This window comes from Corvus moneduloides, chromosome 6, assembly GCF_009650955.1.
Source record: "Corvus moneduloides isolate bCorMon1 chromosome 6, bCorMon1.pri, whole genome shotgun sequence".
In the NCBI taxonomy this organism is placed as follows: domain Eukaryota; kingdom Metazoa; phylum Chordata; class Aves; order Passeriformes; family Corvidae; genus Corvus; species Corvus moneduloides.
The window spans coordinates 46,287,248-46,304,886 of NC_045481.1; the positions used below are offsets into that span (position 1 = coordinate 46,287,248).

General features: G+C 38.9%; 1 protein-coding gene across 4 annotated transcripts in view; it reads left to right on the top strand.

The window, feature by feature from the left end:
* The window catches only part of AP2A2 (adaptor related protein complex 2 subunit alpha 2), a 47,559-nt gene extending 30,541 nt beyond the window's left edge, over positions 1–17,018 (top strand). For 2 of the 4 annotated variants that reach the window (XM_032110679.1, XM_032110680.1), the window contains exons 10-23: positions 1,139–1,276; positions 2,516–2,698; positions 3,031–3,128; positions 3,303–3,534; positions 4,337–4,510; positions 6,405–6,568; positions 8,292–8,369; positions 9,262–9,344; positions 10,053–10,142; positions 10,970–11,093; positions 11,855–11,971; positions 12,159–12,228; positions 13,418–13,552; positions 14,335–17,018. In XM_032110679.1, coding sequence (XP_031966570.1) covers positions 1,139–1,276; positions 2,516–2,698; positions 3,031–3,128; positions 3,303–3,534; positions 4,337–4,510; positions 6,405–6,568; positions 8,292–8,369; positions 9,262–9,344; positions 10,053–10,142; positions 10,970–11,093; positions 11,855–11,971; positions 12,159–12,228; positions 13,418–13,552; positions 14,335–14,412 — 1,764 coding nt within the window. In that variant the 3' untranslated portion in view covers positions 14,413–17,018. The remainder of the gene's footprint in view (positions 1–1,138; positions 1,277–2,515; positions 2,699–3,030; positions 3,129–3,302; positions 3,535–4,336; positions 4,511–6,404; positions 6,569–8,291; positions 8,370–9,261; positions 9,345–10,052; positions 10,143–10,969; positions 11,094–11,854; positions 11,972–12,158; positions 12,229–13,417; positions 13,553–14,334) is intronic. The other 2 variants (XM_032110681.1, XM_032110682.1) reach the window with 1 other exon arrangement.
* Positions 17,019–17,639: the final 621 nt, after the last annotated feature.

The following is a 17,639-nucleotide window of genomic DNA, read 5'->3' on the forward strand; positions in this document are numbered from 1 at the left end:
GTCTGGTTTTGAGTGTTGTCTTCTCCTCTGCCTCAATGCCCTCTCCCCCACTGCCCCAGGCTCCCCAACCCCAATTAAGCTAATAATACTTAGGGACCAAATGAGTTACTCTTTGAAGTCTGCTTTAGTTTTTTACCTCAATCCATCAAAATCTTGCTATGCTGGCAATTACAGAGGCCAGATTTTGTTGATTTCTGCACCTTGCTGGTAAAACTGGTACCTGTAGCTGTGTCCCTTGTAACACTGGTATCTGCTCAAGTGTAGACTGAAGGTGAATAATTGTTTAAAAATACGGAATTTCAAAATTGAGAATGCTGGGAAGACAGTTTTATTACTGTCTTGCTGGTATTGGGCACTGTTCCTTCACTGTAGTAGCTTACGGGGAGTGGTAGAGCAGATCAGCTTCTACTGCAGAATTATAAAGAGCAGAAACCAGAAAGACACATTTCCAGGCCATGTTTGTGACAAAACAGAAATCAAAAGAGTAAGACTGATTTGCATGTAAATTTACTTGCAAACTTGGATGTTGAAATGCTTTTGTTTTCTTCCAAGCTCCTGCTGTAGCATATTTATACATTTGTCTAAGTTCAAAGTATGTATCTGTTCTAGCTGGACTTCAGTTGTTACAAGGCATGCCCAACACTAAACCTGCAGGCAGCTAAATGCTCATTGGCCTGGTAACAATTTAACAATTTCAGCCAGTTACTGGTGCATTTCTGGCCACTGGTACCAGTTACTTAGTGCATAGTGGATCACAGATTCACTCACGGTACTTTGGGTTAGTACCGAAGTGTTCTGTACAAACTCCAACATTCTTTCAGCACCTGCACAGCTTTGAATAAGTATGCTACCGAAACAAAACCTGATGATTTGAATTTTTGTGATATTATTTAAGAGCAGGAGGCTGTCTTGAGTCTCCACTGACCTCTTCCTAGGTGACTGAAAGTGAGAAATAGCATAAGAAACTCATAGCTTATATAAAGGGTATATCTGAGTTCATTCTGCATCTGAAAAATTATGCAAATGCATTTGTTTTTGATTTGACTGTGGATTATACTCAGTTTCTTCTCTTAAGTTGCATGTACTTTCCAAACAAACATGAAATCATCTTGACCTTTGACTCTGTGTCTTTTTGCAGACTGAAAGAGATGTAAGTGTACGACAAAGAGCTGTAGATCTCCTGTATGCAATGTGTGACCGAAGCAATGCCCAGCAGATTGTGGCTGAAATGCTCAATTACCTGGAGACTGCCGATTATTCCATTAGAGAAGAAATTGTAAGCTATTGGTGTTTTTCTTATTTGTTTCATAGCTGGATTTGGTACCATACATATCATTTATTGATTGGGATGCTGCATAGGCTGTGATAGAGATTGCTTTTCATGGTGTTTTAACAAAAAACCCAGACAAAACTACTAAAACAAACAAATCCATAAATTTGTAGTCTAATAGGAAAGAATTGAGGTTAAAGTAATCCAGGGGGCAGGGGGGAACCTTGGAAACTTAAGAATTTTTAAAGCTGTTCTTTGTCTCGGGACAGTGCATATAGAAAGCGAAGTGAATTCTATCAGTGCTTGAGCCAACACATTCTCCACATTCTGAGGGTTAGGTCCTACTCTAGTCAATTGTCCAATAGCTTCAAAAATTAGTGTGGTAAATGCTTATTTGTCAGTAGAATTTTATATTCTGTATTCTCTGAGAATGTTCAGTCTAAGGGTTCCCAAAAACAATACTTTATAATCAGTTAGGAGGCCTGATACCTATCTCCTTCCTACCACTAGGATAAAAGTTGATATACTCGACTTAAACCTTTTTAGGATAGTAAACAAAACTTGTACTTACAGTAGTTATTTAGCTTAGTTAGGTGCTAAAGTTTCTTGGTTGGAGAAGTGAATGTGGAATACAGTGTTAGTTGATTAACCTCTTGTACTGTCTGGTTGCTTTTGATAGTGTCCCCTGACTTGGCAGATAATGAGAATTTCATTCTGTTCCCTTATACCGACCTGTTCTTTTAACAGTAGTAAATGCAACTGCTAATAAATTGTGTGGGGTCTCCCCTGAAGCTGATGCAGGACACAGGAATCTGAGTGTGACCTGAAAAAGTCAGCTATGCTTTGGTGACTCTTCTTTGCCTCTGCTATCTTGTTTCCACCTTTTACCTTTTTTGAGAGGTTTCCAATTTCCTATTTGATCCTGTCTCAGTGGTAGTTTAGATGGTGTTTTTATAGCAAACAAAAAATGTTCTATAAATTGCTCTCGATCACTTAGGTACACAACTGAAAAGCCACACAGATAAAACATATTTGAATGTGTTATGGGGAAAGCAATTTGTGCCTGGTAACAGCTGTATTCTGGCACAGCATTTCAATGTTCACCTTTCACCTTAGCTGTGGGAACAAGTGAATAAGCTCATGCATCTGAAACTGAGGCTTCTGGGCCAGTATGGGGCATCACCAGGTGTTTACAGCTCGTAGTCAGAGCCAGCCAACCTTCTGTGTTCTCTTTTGTGTGCTCAGGTTCTGAAGGTTGCAATTCTAGCTGAGAAGTATGCAGTGGATTACACCTGGTATGTGGATACAATCCTGAATCTGATTCGCATTGCTGGTGACTATGTCAGTGAAGAAGTGTGGTATCGAGTTATTCAGATCGTCATCAACAGGGATGATGTGCAAGGATATGCAGCAAAGACTGTTTTTGAGGTGAGAATAACTGTTTTCAGTTCCCTTTCAAAATGAGCTAAGAATTAAGGAAGCACCACATGATGTAACAGGGGAAACTTAAGGAGCTCTATCTGTCCTCAAAAGTCCACAGTGCTGCTAGATGGGCCTAAGAGTGCTCTTAATCAAGTAATACTCATATTAGAGTCTTCTGTGAAATCATACTACCCATCATGTTTTTCTTATAAGTGCTTTGTAGTCCCTAGACCCATGGTCTGCACTTGCAGGAAAGTAGATGAGAAAACTGGGAATGGAAGTGACAGAAAACATCCTTTTTCATACGTTGCATATCAATGATTGTTAATGTGTTACAGGCCCTTCAAGCTCCAGCATGCCACGAGAATCTTGTAAAAGTAGGTGGCTACATCTTGGGAGAATTTGGAAATCTGATAGCAGGTGATCCAAGATCAAGGTAAAACATCTTCTAAAATACTGAGTTGAAGTAGTAGTGCTTTCTGTAAAGAATTTAATTCCTAACATTCCTAAAGGCTAGTTAACAAATGATTCAGCTCTTGTTAATAATGCATTAATAAGGATTATCATGTCTACAAAAACTGAACAAATTATTTTTCTTCCATCTTTTAAGTCCCCTCATCCAGTTCAACTTGCTACATTCCAAGTTTCATCTGTGTAGTGTTCCTACCCGAGCTCTGCTTCTGTCTACTTACATCAAGTTTGTGAACCTGTTTCCAGAAATCAAAACTACAATTCAAGATGTGCTGCGCAGTGACAGTCAGCTAAAGAATGCTGATGTTGAGCTGCAGCAGAGAGCTGTTGAGTATTTGAGGCTCAGTACTATTGCTAGTACTGATATATTGGTAAGTATAAAGGTTTATTTTCTTTATTATGCAGTATTCTGCTGTCAACAAGTTAAACTCCACTAAACTTAACCTGATTGCTCAGAAATCTCAGTGTAGGAGTAAGGATTACAATGTGGGTGCGGGTTCTTTTAGTCTCCCTAGTTGTGCTGTAGTCATCTTCAGTTTAGAGCTAAATTCCGAGTTGTTGTTGCTGTAATGGGACAAATGACCATTAAGACATGTTAATCTGGACCTGAGAAGCCAGGGAAAGCTGGCATAATAACAGGGTCCTAGGGGATTTGGATATCAAAAGGCTGATGCTTTCTTTTGAGGACTTACTTGATGGTGGGCAGGAAAAGTGTAATTTTTTCTCTTGAAGCTCAGTGATTTAACCTGGTGCGCTCAGGTCTGAGCAGAGCATTGCACATTTAGTTTTGACATCTAAGAAATGCTCAGGTCTGAGTACTTGAGTATTCTCTGTGGTTTAAGTCTTGGTCTGCCTGAGGTAAGGACCCTTAGGTCTGCTATGATCTAATTATTTAAATTTTCTTTTTTTTATTTAATATCACTGTTTCACAGAATTGATGAGCACCTGTTCTCTTAACCAAGTGCTTTGGACGGACTTCAGAAAGTTTTAGAGAATTTTTTATTTTAAAAAAGCGATCAATCCCTCACTACAATAAACTGCATAATCATTTTCTGTGTGGGTAACTACTTCTGCTTTTGCTTTATGCAATCTATAAGGGTGTGTCTCTTCAAAGACTCAGAAGCTGGTTTGATTTTTTTCTCTGAAGTTAACACTTTTTTTTCCCGTGGTAAGGCTACAGTGTTGGAAGAAATGCCTCCCTTTCCAGAGAGGGAATCTTCTATTTTGGCTAAACTGAAGAAGAAGAAAGGCCCAGGCACAGTTACTGACCTGGAAGAGATCAAAAAGGAGAGGAGCTCTGATATGAATGGAAGTGCTGAACCTGCCTCTGTCAATGCCAGTGCTGTTGTGAGTTTAAAAGCTGTTATTTCATTAATTTTAGATGGTGTGCAAGTGAGAAAAGAACGGCTTTCTAAAGTGGCTTTTTGGGGATTTAAAACCTCTCATCTGAAACTTAAGGCTATGAGTCTTTGCTATAAAGCAGGAGGATGTACAGCTGCTTTCCCCTCGCTGCGTGCTTGGATGCAATTGGAAGTCTTATGTAAATGGGGACAAACTGTCTGCAGCCTAAAAAAATCCCTTTTACATTGTTGTTTGAAAAATACTGCTGTACACGTTAGAAATGTGAATTTCCTTGTTGGTGAAATTGCACTGAGGGTGAGATTATAAAATTAACATACTTAAAAGGAGTTAATTTGAATTTCAGAGTATCAGCCGTTTTTCTGCTTTGTCTTACATATTATTTTGCATCTTGATTTGGATTATTGTTTTTAATAGAAGTGGACAACACTTGACTTCACAGGGATATCCTTAAATAAATATAATGTTACTTTTTATTTGACAGTACTATTTGAGTTTAGTTATGCTAGACAAGGCCACAGGTTTTTTTTCTTCTGAGCTGAAATTCTCATTTTATTGTCAATTAATGCTGGTAGGATCAGTTTTTCCCATAATGTAATACTGCCTTCTGGTTTTAATGCCTAGAATAACTTCTACTACATCTTAAATGTAATTACAAGATTACCTAGAGCAGGAAATACTGTAACATGCTCCCTGCCCAGTTTGTTAAAGCATAATACTTTACTACTTAGTCACTGCAGTGTGTAAGATCCACGTGCAACAGTTTTGACTGGACAGAAATCTCTTTCTAGCAGAAATTTGCCAAGTTTTCTTTGCATGCCATATTGAGGTGATTGGTTGTTAATACTGCATTATGCTTTACAAGCTTCACTTTTTGGCCTGCAGCCATGTAACAAACTGCAGTGTTACCTTCACCAGTGGCTTTATGTGGTTTAGATACCAAAAATGTTAGAATTTTGAGGTCCAACCTTTGTTTGTTTTTAGTAGTTCCTAATGATTGGCTTCTTAAATCTTTTGCCAGGGATTTTTTCATTATATTGTATGGAATATATTGTAACTTTAAGTTGGCTGACAAAAACAAGATTTCAGATTCCTCCAAATGCATTTCATGACTCATCCTCAGATTATCTGGCATATTGGAAGCTGCTGATGTCTAATACATGACCATTTTGATTAACAGTCTATGCTTTGTTCTTGCATGTGACTTGGGCACATATATGCAGCCTCTGTTGCATGATTCCATGTCCTGGCTACTTGATTTGTTCTATTTGAGGAAAATAAGTTTAAACATCTTTGTCTCTTCCTCTAGTGTTTGCAGCTTGAACTGGCTACAGGCTCTGCTTTTTTTGCTGGTTGGGTTTATATTCTTTCTACGATTTGCTAGGCTTCAAAAACCCAGGATTAAACTGATAGTCAATTTTAAAGATGCTGTGATGACCTTTGATTTAGGTTTGTGTAAAAGCTACTTCCTTTCGTGATGGATTCCTCATGAAAGAAAAGCAACACGTGAATTTTATTCCCTACAGTACTTATTTTCCCTTGAAACTGACAGGAAAAGTGTGTGCGTGTGGGAAACTGTTATCTTTGTCATCTTTCTTCTGCAGAACCAGATTCTAGACAGATGAATTTCAGTTTTGTTTTTATTTAACTGTTAGATGGACATAACTCTCTTCAAAGGGAAAAAAGAAAACCACATCTATAAATGACCATAAGTTGAAATTCAGCATGCTAACTGCTGCATTTGTGAACCCTTTTACATCCATTCAAACCTTGATTTGGGGTGGGGAGAGGCACTTTGCCATAGCTTAGTTGTCTGTGCAAACGAGACAGCTTTGTTGTAGTTTTGTTGCAGTGTAACACCAAAGTGTCTTGTCTTCCTTAGTCTACTCCTTCTCCATCGGCGGATCTGCTGGGTCTGGGTGCAGCCCCTGTCACCAATTCAGCTCCCCCACCTTCCTCTAGTGGTAGCCTGCTCGTGGATGTATTTTCAGATTCAGCTTCTGCAGTTGCACCTCTTGCTCCTGGTTCTGATGACAACTTTGCGAGGTAATTAAGTCACCCTGAAAGGAATTTGAAGGAGAATTTGTCTGTTAAAACAAGATTGAAGGAAAAACATGCGTAACTTCGGTTTTGTTCCAGCATATCGAATGCATTCCCGAGTGGCAATTTTGCAGCAAGAGAGGTGTTCTTGGACACTCTGCTGGATGTGCTGTTGTTGTTGAATATCTCTTCTCATGGAAAAAACCGAGTCTGTAGTACTCAGCTTGAGGATATTTGCCACACAGTAGTGTCTGGTTTTCATGCTGGTTTTGCTTCTTTGTTAAATTAAGCTGCTTGTGCATCTCCATACATCTTGAAGTGGGGGTTATCTGTCCTGATATGAATACATTTATTCTTCTTTTATTTTCATAAAGTATTCTTGTGTCTCTCCACTTATGGCAAGCTGCTACTGAAACAGTGAGATGGATTGTATGCAGATACTGCTTCCCAGAATTGAAAGATACACTTCAGTTGTTCTGCTACTGTCTGACAAAGGGATGTGAAAAGGGGGATAAAGAACAAGTGGTTTTCTTTTTCTTTTAAAGGGGATTTGATACTACAATTACATTAGCAAGTGTAGTGTAGGTAAAATGTGTTATTAACCCCATTAGCATTAAAAGCTACTGTGGCTGCTCTCAAATGTTATTTGGGTAAAATTTTGGGAATAAACAGCATAAAATCACGGAATGTCTTTAAAATCAGTTGTCTTATTGGACAAGAACGTATTACTGTTGTCAAGGACCAAATTTTGAATGTTGGCACAACAGATTTTCAATGCATCTTAATATAAAAGACGTAATTAGGGAAACTGATCTGCCTGGATCATTGACACTTTCATCAAAATTTTGTACAGGTAATGCAGTGCAGGTAATTGTTGCAGGTGTGCAGTGATTAATACTTGATCCTGTGTTTCTCTTGGAAGGTCAGAAGTGATACTTGATGATAAAACACAAAACCAGGACTTTAGGAAGCTATACAAGCTTGTTCATGCTTTTTTTTTTTTTTTAAGAAGGTAAAAAAAGGAACCAATATGAGTAGCTTCATAAGCAAATGTTACCTAAAAAGAGTTTTCTCTTTCTGCAGAAGAAAGTATAGCAATGCCCAACTCCTTGGTCTGTCTGTAGATGATGAAATGCTTCTCTAATGATACTGAGAAGTTGCTTTTTACAGTTTCCTGCCTCTTTTTAGTGCTGTTGTCACTTTTGTTTCTAAATCTGTTGCTTGGGTAAGTCATTCTCTGTGTGCCCGTGTACTCTTGCCTATGCTTAATACTTGTGTGTTTTTAGGAACTGATTGTGCACCTGGGGTCCCTAAGGTTGATGAGGCCTCTGCTTTTAAGCACACCTTTGTAGTAGTTAATATGCAGCTACCTTTTTGATTTTGAACTTAAACACTCTTGCTGTCACAGTTAAACACCTAAAAGGACTTGGTTCTGTAAGAGGTTTACATTTACTGAACACCTTCAGCTGTCTCCTGTCTTCGTGAAGGATTGCTGTTTTCTAACAGTCGGGGTGGGATGGGGGAGAGAAGTGGGGGAAAACATTGCCTAATGCCTAAAACCTTTTTAGGGTACTGAGCTAGGGCAGCTAATCAATTTCTCGTGCATTAAGCTCAGCAGTGCCATTTTTGAGGAAGGAGGTAAAAGAAGTAACTAAGCTCTAAGCTGTCTTTACTAACTCCTGCTGTCTCTGTCGCTACTGCCTTTCTTCCTTTGTGCTGCCTGAACTAGCCCTGACCTGGCTTCATCTGAGGTAGTTTCTGAGGAACCAGCTGATACTGTGCATGATGCTGATGAGCTTTTTCACAAGTAAGCAATACTAAAACCTTGCAAGGCTGGGCAATTTCCAGAATATAGTTATAAAGCAAAACTATATTGTTCATTAACTTAATACCAGCAAAACTAGAGAAACATGTACTGTCAGACTTGTGACTAGAATACCTCTATGGATGCTGTGGCTTTTGTGACAGGCTCATGAATAGACAGGTTAGAGTTGCCTTTACAAGTCAGTGCTATCACACACTGCTCTAAAATGAGGCAATGCCAGTTGTATATTAAGGTTTTGCAACTATTTGGAAATAAAGAAAAAACAGAGTACTTGTCAAAAGTACTGGTACTTGGGAGTGTGTTTTAAGTGCCTTGTATGCAAAAGGCAGATGTTTGCTGACCACCTCTTCTACTTTTAAGTGAGAGGTGATAGAAAGGACTGAGATCACTGGAGAATGGGCTTCCTCTCTCAAAATGGAAAAAGTGTATCTCTCGGTTGGCTTAGGTGATACAGAAATGATAAAACAAGGAAGGTTTTTTTCTTTCAGGTTTAAACAGTCAAAGCTTCAAACTTTTCAATTCTGCACCAACCTAATGAGTTTCAGAAGTTCTCAAGACTAATAAGAAAAATCCTAGTCTGTTGCCTGGTCCTTTATTAGACAGTGTGTGTGTATATAGCATATGTGGTTTCCTTCATAGTTTCTCAGACATTCTATCAAATAAAAATGTCAGTTCTTTTAGTGTCCTACAAGTGGTGGTTCTGGTTGTAAAATTGTCTTTTCTAACTGCAGTTTTCTGCAAAGGCCTCTCTCACAGATTGATGCATTCTAGGTTAACCACAGTCTTCATCCTCTGTGTAAACCCTGAATTTTGTGGTTCTAAATATTGTTTAATGTGGCTCAATTTAAAACATGTTTTCCCTCTCTTCCCCTAGGTTTGTGTGTAAAAATAATGGAGTCTTATTTGAAAATCAGTTGCTACAAATTGGCTTGAAGTCTGAATTTCGACAGAACCTGGGTAAAATCTTTTGTGCTGTGGTTGGCTGTCTGCATTATCAATCACAATGCCAGCATGATATTTCAGCTACTGAAGAGGGAAATAGCGTTATAGGCCTAAGCTCTTTTACAGCTCCCACTGTTGTGCATCCCTGGCTTTTGTGTGAGCTCTTGTTTCCTTAAATTTTTTTGATTGTTTTGGTAGCTGAGATGAAATAGTGTTACACTCCAGCACTCCAGCACGTGCAGCCAGGTTTATAAAGGACCGTTGTTTTCGGAATTTATATCTTGCATTATAGCTTATTGTAATGATATGAGACACAATACATTTCAGATCAGATTTAATGCACGAGATACTGGAAATATCTAGGCAAGAGATGGGACTTAAACACAGACCAGCAATAGAATTGCTTGCTTCTCCCTTCTGTAAAACTCTTGGTGGCATAGTAGCATCTTAACATAAAAAGTAAAATTCTCCAGCAACTGAAAGGCAGTTAAATCACCAGTGGCAGTCTGTGTGACAGCTACTGTAGGAGAGATCTAATGGCTTGGTTAAATCACTGCATTTTGAACTGCAGATGTCTTGGTGAGATAAACCATGTAAACTATGTTTTGTTCTTAAAAGTGGTTTTAAGGAAAGGTAGAAAGTGTGTTAGGGAATTGAAGCATGAGTAGTTCAATATGATTACATGCACCTAAAAATTCTGATGTCTCATTCTTCTCTTTCTAGGACGTATGTTCATATTCTATGGTAATAAGACATCAACACAGTTCTTGAATTTTACTCCAACAGTAATCTGCTCAGATGACCTTCAGTCAAATATCCTTAAATGCAGTAGAATGTGTCTGTTCTTATTAGGTTTTTGTGGTTTATGCTGCACAAAATAATAATAAATCTGTTGGATCAAGGCATGGTCTCCTTGAACATGAAGAAATGAGAAACTTGCTGATAGCTCTTTAAAGTTCTTGTAGAAAGAACAAAGTCTTGAGCAGAGATGGAAGATTCTCTCCTTAAAGCTCTGGTTATAAACACAAATGTTACTCCTGAAATAAGGAGAAATTAAGCTGAATAAATATGCAATGGAGCTGTAACTTTCTCCACTGACACGAAGTAAGTAGCAGAGGTAGAGATGTGTCCTTCAAGTACTGCATTAGCAGATAACCTAAAACTTGACATAGAGATGGAATACATGTATGCCAAGATGATGGTACTTTAAAATAAGGTCTTAATTCATGGCTGGTCCTTAATGCTTGGTATTGCAAATTTAGGATTTCTGGGAGATTAAGTAATCAGAGTTGTTTGACTCAAGGCATCTCTGTAACGTTCAAAATAGTCCTGTGGTTTTTATTGTGAAGTCTCTCTGCCTTCACACTTTTTTAAGGGCATCTTTCTTTAAGAATATCTAAGTAACTGAGAATTTTTTGGAGTTACTGCTTGTAGATGTGTCAGTATGAAAAAACCCAACAACCAATTAAAAAAATGAATCCCCACAAACTCTTTCCTTGTACAAAAATTGAGCTTTAAATGTTCACTAGCACCTAGAGAATGAGTGAAAATGTGATGCTAATTCCTCATAGCTTATTGGAAGATTTGCATTTTGTTTAAGTTATCAGTTCATTGATCTGTTTCCTTAACTACTTTTTTATGCCTGAATCTTCAGACAAAACCTGTTGACCCCACAGTGGATGGAGGTGCACAGGTTCAGCAGGTTGTGAACATTGAATGTGTTTCAGACTTCATGGAAGCTCCAATCCTGAACATTCAGTTCAGGTAAAACAAAGGATTCAAATGTTAGTGAATTAATTAGATGAAAGATGTTAAATTTGGCATGGTCTTGTGACTGAAATGTAGAATATGGACACACAAAGCTCTCTCGGGTAGACAACTTGAAAAATTGATCTAACTAAGCTTTAAGCTGCTAGGGAGAATCCACTTGGAACAATGTGGTTTAAAAAACCCAACCAAACCAAACAATCAAGAAGCAGCTACTGATAAAATGTCTCCATGACTTCTGTCTCTGCTATCTATATAAAACAGCAGTCTTCCTGTTTGCTTAAGAAATCTTGACAGGAATATACGCAGTAACTTCTCCCTTCTGGAAACCAAGAACATTTCTGCAAATAACTTGGCCTGGAAGTGTATGCAACCAGAAGTAGAATCTTTTTCTGTCCACTCAACATCAGCTCAGCTTTACAAAATCCCGAGTCCTGGGCTGCATGCTGTTATTTTAGTCTAAACTGGTTTTTATTGGTATGTTTTCACAGGGATATATTTTTGCCCCTTTGGGTGCTATCTAGAAGGATAAACCTATGCTAAAACTGAGAGAACCTTATTAGCAGTTCTGCCAGTTCATTTGCTGTCTAAACAGAGAAAATAAATTTATTTAACAGTGGATTGAAACTGTGTGTTAGAAATGTCATGTGCAGTTGATGGATTTTGATCATAAACAGTTTCTCAATAGCTTGGTTGATTTCTGCTGAGACACTGCTGAGGCTGCCACGTGCACTGTGGTTTTTCTATTCCATCTGCAGGTATGGCGGAACATTTCAAAATCTTTCAGTAAAATTACCCATCACACTGAATAAATTTTTCCAGCCAACAGAGATGTCTTCTCAAGACTTTTTTCAGCGTTGGAAGCAGCTGAGCAAGTAAGACTTTGTACTTGGGCTTGGGGCTCTTGTAGTGGGCAAGAGAAGAGAAAGGTATATTGTGAATGTAGCTGGTGCAGTGCTTCATCCCTTACTCAATCCTGTAAGCCATGAGCTCTTCCAGTAGAATTAATTGGTATTGAAAATGCTGTTTATAATACAGGTATTTATCTGCTTTGTCTTGCAGTCCAAAACAAGAAGTACAGAATATCTTTAAAGCAAAGCACCCGATGGATGCAGAGATCACAAAAGCAAAGGTGGGTGGTGGTGTGGTATTTTTAATTCATAGTGTACGGGGCAGTGGCAGGTCATGTTTTAACCCCAGCTGGCAATTAAGCACCACACAGCCACTGCTCACTCTCCCCCAGTGGGGTGGGACAGAGAACCCAAGAAGGGTAAAAGTGAGAAAATGTGTGAGTTGAAGTAAAGAGAGTTCAGTAGGTAAAGGAAAAGCCATGCATGCAAGTAAAGTGAAGAATTAATTCAGTGCTTCCCACTGACTTGGAGGTATTTGGCCATCCCCAGGGCAGCAGGGCTCCATCAAGTGTAACAGTTACTTGGGAAGACAAAACATCATCACTGTGAACATCCTCCCATTCCCTCTTTTCCCAGCTTTATATGCTGAGCCAGGACATCATATAGTATAGAATATTCCATTGTTCAGGGGTCCTGGCTGTGTCCTGTCCCAGCTCCTTGTGCACCCCTGGCCTCCTCACTGATGGGGTGAGGAGCAGAGAAGACCTTGGCTCTGTGTAACCCCTGCACAGTGGTAACTGAAACATTGCTGTGTTATCAGCTGTTTTCAGCAGAAATCCAAAACACAGCCCCATACCAGCTACTAATAAGAAAATTACCTCTATCCCAGCCAAAACCAGCACGTGGTATAAACAAACTTCATGCATTTTTGTTTATATGCAGTTGGATCATCCAGTGAAAGCGTGAGTCCATGCTGTGTGATAGATCCGTGGCAGTGCTGAGTTGAATGGACAGTTTCTAGCTGTGGTTTGAATTAGGTACAGTCTGCAGCTGGAGACTTGAAGCTGTTTTAGAAAGCACCAGTTCACTGCTTAAAACTGAATTGGAAGATAGTTCAAGCCTTAATTTATACTCGAGGTACTAGTTGGAAAAGGAAAGTGACTTTTTGTAGAATTGGCTGCCTTAGGCAAAACAGAAGCGACTGTGTAAGACAGGAATGGCTGCATCAAAATGAGGGGAGACTGATGTTGAATCTTAACTTGCTTCTCAGTTGCTTTTGAGAAGAGCCTTATTTACAGGAACAGCTCATTTATCAGGGTCAGCCTTCAAAAATTTGTGGTAATGAATTTGTCTTGAACACTTAAAAATTAGTTTCCTCCTTGTTTTGCTATTTGGTGGTGACTGTGTGGGTATACTTGGTATTTGTGTCCTTCTCTCCCCACATCTAAATCTCCTGGGTGTCTTTAATAGATAATTGGCTTCGGATCAGCCCTACTTGAGGAGGTGGATCCCAATCCTGCTAACTTTGTTGGTGCTGGTATCATACACACAAAAACTACTCAGATTGGATGCTTGCTGCGCCTTGAACCCAACCTCCAGGCACAGGTATCTGTGTAACTATCTCCAGCTTAGATACAAGTTCTCGTTTGAACTAAATATCTCTGTGTATCTGAAACCCCTTAAGATACTTAAAAGTCACTATTGCAATAGCTGCTGATGACTGCAGACTCCAACAAGAAATTAAATTATAGCAGCTGGTCCTGGCCAAGCGGGGTAAGCTGCTTCTTCAGAGCAATTCTCTTTCCTCTCAGAAGAGATCATTGTAATATTCCAGACTGTCTTGGGTGCTTTGGACCAGATTAAGCATGCTTCCTTTTGTTATTTTAAATTAGTAAACGAGTAGTTGGCTAAAAGAGAAAGCGTAAGCAAGTGAGTACAATGTTAAGAATATTTTTACTAAAGCTTTTTTGATAGAGGTGTTATCCAAGTTAGCTAAGGATTGAAAATGAGGTTTCGGTGGTTGCATCTTCAGTTTCCTTAAGAAGTGTTTGTACAGGGTCTTTAGACTTTTCCACAGGACTTGCTTCTCTTTAATAATTCTGTACAACACCTTTCTGTTAAAGCCAAAAAATACTTGAGTAACAGTAATTCTCAACAAAGGTTTGAAGATAGGGTTGGTTCAGCCAGTGTGAAAAAAGTTTTCAAACACAGTTTGAAAAAGCTGTGTTACTCAGTGGCTGGCTGCCTCTGAATGCTTTAATTTGAGGTCTTTTTCCTACCAAAGCTTACAAAGCAAGTAAGAGGTAACTGTTAGTTTTCACTATTGACTGTGCATTCATTTAATGCCAAACTGTGTTTAAAAAGTACTATTTTATGTTCTTTTTCAGATGTATAGGCTCACACTACGAACAAGTAAAGAAGCTGTATCTCAGAGATTATGTGAATTGCTGTCAGAACAGTTTTAATATTAACCATGTCAGTTTTGGTTTTTCCACTTATATCACTGTCATCAAACTGCAAATAAATGTCTTGTACATCACTGTCTGAGTACTGCAATGTTAACCAATACCAGCTCCCTGCCTTAATAGGACTTGACCCTTGTTTGAAATTAGGACTATAAAATGTACAGTACAGGGAAATGACTTTTTCCATTAAAATGGCTTTTAGTGTGTTACACAAAAGGGTGGGAGGGCTGTCTTTTGCTCCTTTTTTTGCAGAGGTCAGGCTTTTAAACTTGTTGAAGGGAAATTGTTTTAGTTGTGGCAATCAAGGATTTCACCTGGAAATAGCTCAGAAACCTTCTGCTTCAGTACCTTTAAGAGATGCTTCTTCTGCTCTGAGCTGAAAGAAACCAATGTACTGCTGCTCAGGAAGGTTAATTCCCATGTTAATGTAGAGTCAAACCTTTGTAAAGTTGAACATTGCCACAAGTTGTCTACTGGATGGAGGGGCAGATTTGAAGATGTGTTTGAATCTGATTAAAATGAACATTTATGTTGTGTCGCCAATCTTTGTATTTGGAAAATGCCACAGGACCAGAGTCTTTAAAGTATTAATCTTGTATCATTTGACATCTTAATGTTTTCTGATCTTTGGATTGAACACAAAAGCTATTCTTAATCCTTCTGCTTACCTCCATTAATGAGGTGAGCTTCTCTGGTAGGGGGTGAATGAGTATATACTTGTTCGTTGTTACTCAGTGAAGTTAAATATTCTGGTTTATGTTTTTTCTGTTTGCCATCAGACTTCACAAGTAATAGTCCTAATGATGTAATACAATTAACTGCAGAGTCTAGTATTGTGTAAAAAGAAGTGGGAAGAAATGGGCCCTTGAAGGGCTGTAAGGCATGCACTCTTAGGTGAAAATGTAATTTTAATCAGTATCTTTTCCCCGGTGTACATTAATGTTCAGACTCAAGAGGCTGAATAACTGGATACCTAAGCAGTTTCCTTCCTGTCAATGGTAAAAACATCCAAAATGGTGTAGAAAACTTCTGTTGAAACAGAAAGTAGAAGACCCAAAAATCTTCAGCTTTTCTAGTGATTTTTACAGCCAAAGTCTTTGTATCTTGTTTCACATCAAACTCTTTGCAGCCTCTGTGCAGAAGTCAGTGGACAGAAATTTTGGCTCACGCTCCTCAAGCCTTGAGGTGCAACAGAGACTGCTAAACCAAAGCAGGTGAGGTGGCCCAGGTAGGAACCCTGGGCTGGTGTCAGCAAAAGCTACAGATCATGGTGAACAAAATCAGCTCCTGCTGACAGGAGAAGGGAACCTCAGGTCAAGATTTCCTCAAGGTCATTGACAGAAAGCCTGGGACTGGTGTGTCACAACACATACAGACAAGTGTGCCCAGGAAATGAAGGTGTTGAGTCGTGGTGGTGACACTGAAAATACATTTAAATGAGGCTGCTGTCATGCTGCCCAGTGCTCAGCAGGGGACAGGATTGTTCATGATTGAGTGTGCCTTGCTTTTTGTCTTCAGTGCTTTGAGCTTAAATGGTGGAACTGGGAGATTATCACTTGGTTTGGGTGAAGGCTCCTGATCATACTTGAGTAAAAGTGAAAAATGAGGAACAAAGGTTTGGCTGTGATGTGTGGATTTTGGGGGATATGTTTTGTTTTTCCAGAAATGGTTGGTAACTATGGATATTAAGGCTGAAAATTGGGCTAAAGGCCTGGTCTTTCTGCAAAAGTTCTCTCGACCAACTGGCCCTTTTAGGGGCTTTCAGATTCTTCTTACTTAAGACTCTTTAATCATAAATATTGTCACTGAAAATCTTGGTGAGCAGTTCCTGCAGTCAGGTTGGGCAGTTGGCAGATACTGATGGAATACCTTTTGTTTTGGCCTCTGATGCTCTGTGTCTCATTATTAGTCCTGTTATGTTAACCATGCTCTTGGCTGCTCTGTTAAAATCTGATGTGCTGAACTAAAGGGAGTCTTAGCAAAGACAGAGGAGGAGCTTCTCTTTCATATTTTCCAAATCCTGTTGTATATCTGTCCCCCTGAAAAATGTTCTGTGCCCTCATTAAAGGACACCTTGAGACACTGCACTACTTTATTTCACTTTGCTTTGGTTCAAGCTGTGCTAAAATGTGCATTAAAATGTGGGAAGGAGGGGGGGGTAAGGGAAAGTGTCTTTTCAGTGGTGACTGTGTTAAGCTTATGACTGTTCACTCTTTGTATTAAATGTCAGCTCAATGAAGCCATGAGCAGAAAAGTGAACAAATTAAAGACAAATACTTGATTTTATTTTTTTTTGTGAATGATGGTTAACTTACCAGTGATGTATCCTGTCAAGCAGACAAAGTAATTTCTGCAGTAAACAGTGTTATTGTTTTTAAGTGCAGTATTTTCAGGCATTGACATGTGAAAATAACTGAATAGCAAAACAGGTAGCATATGTTCATTCTTGACCTACACTCCAGTATGTAACATTTATGGTGATTGTCTTATTTGTATAAAACAAAGTTCTGTCAAATTAAGTGGAGAATTTTCATATAGAAGACTATATATTAGACTATATTCATCAGAAGAACGTATTAAGATTAAATAAATGATTAGAACAGTGATCAAACTGTCCTTTTTTTGTCTGGGGGCATGAAGGTGTAAAAAATATTCTCATGGAATGGTTGTTGTGGAAAACAATTGCTGTGATTCTTTAATGAGAAGTACTGGTGGGTTCTGTTCACTGGAGTCTTTGCTGGTCTACAGATCTCTGCTCCCCCAGCAAGTGAGTTTGATTTTGTTCTTGTTTGGTCACAAGTTATAAATATTCTATTTTTAAAAAGCCCCAGATGTAAAATCTTTCTCCCTAGAGTGTTTAACAGCAGTAAGTACATGAGCAGTACCTGCTGCAGTAAACTGCTCTAGCAAACAGTGGGGTAGAGTTGAGGCTAAGCAGCACACCTGTATTGCATGCAAGGGTGGTGTCACTGTAGAAGAAGAGTATCTGAACTGCTAAGTAACCTCATTTAAGCTTTAAATGTATGCTTCAGATTCTTCTCTTACACTTGCTAAAAGGGGAAAAAGGGCACTGAGCTTTTGTGCAATCATACAGCTTTTCTTAAATGACTTGCAAACTAAGATTTTCTAGAGTGGCAGCAAGTAGAAATTGCTTGTGAGTGAACCACTTGTGTCCTGTTAGATGTATGTGGGCTTTGATTTCTTGCAGAGAAATGCCCTCAACTTCC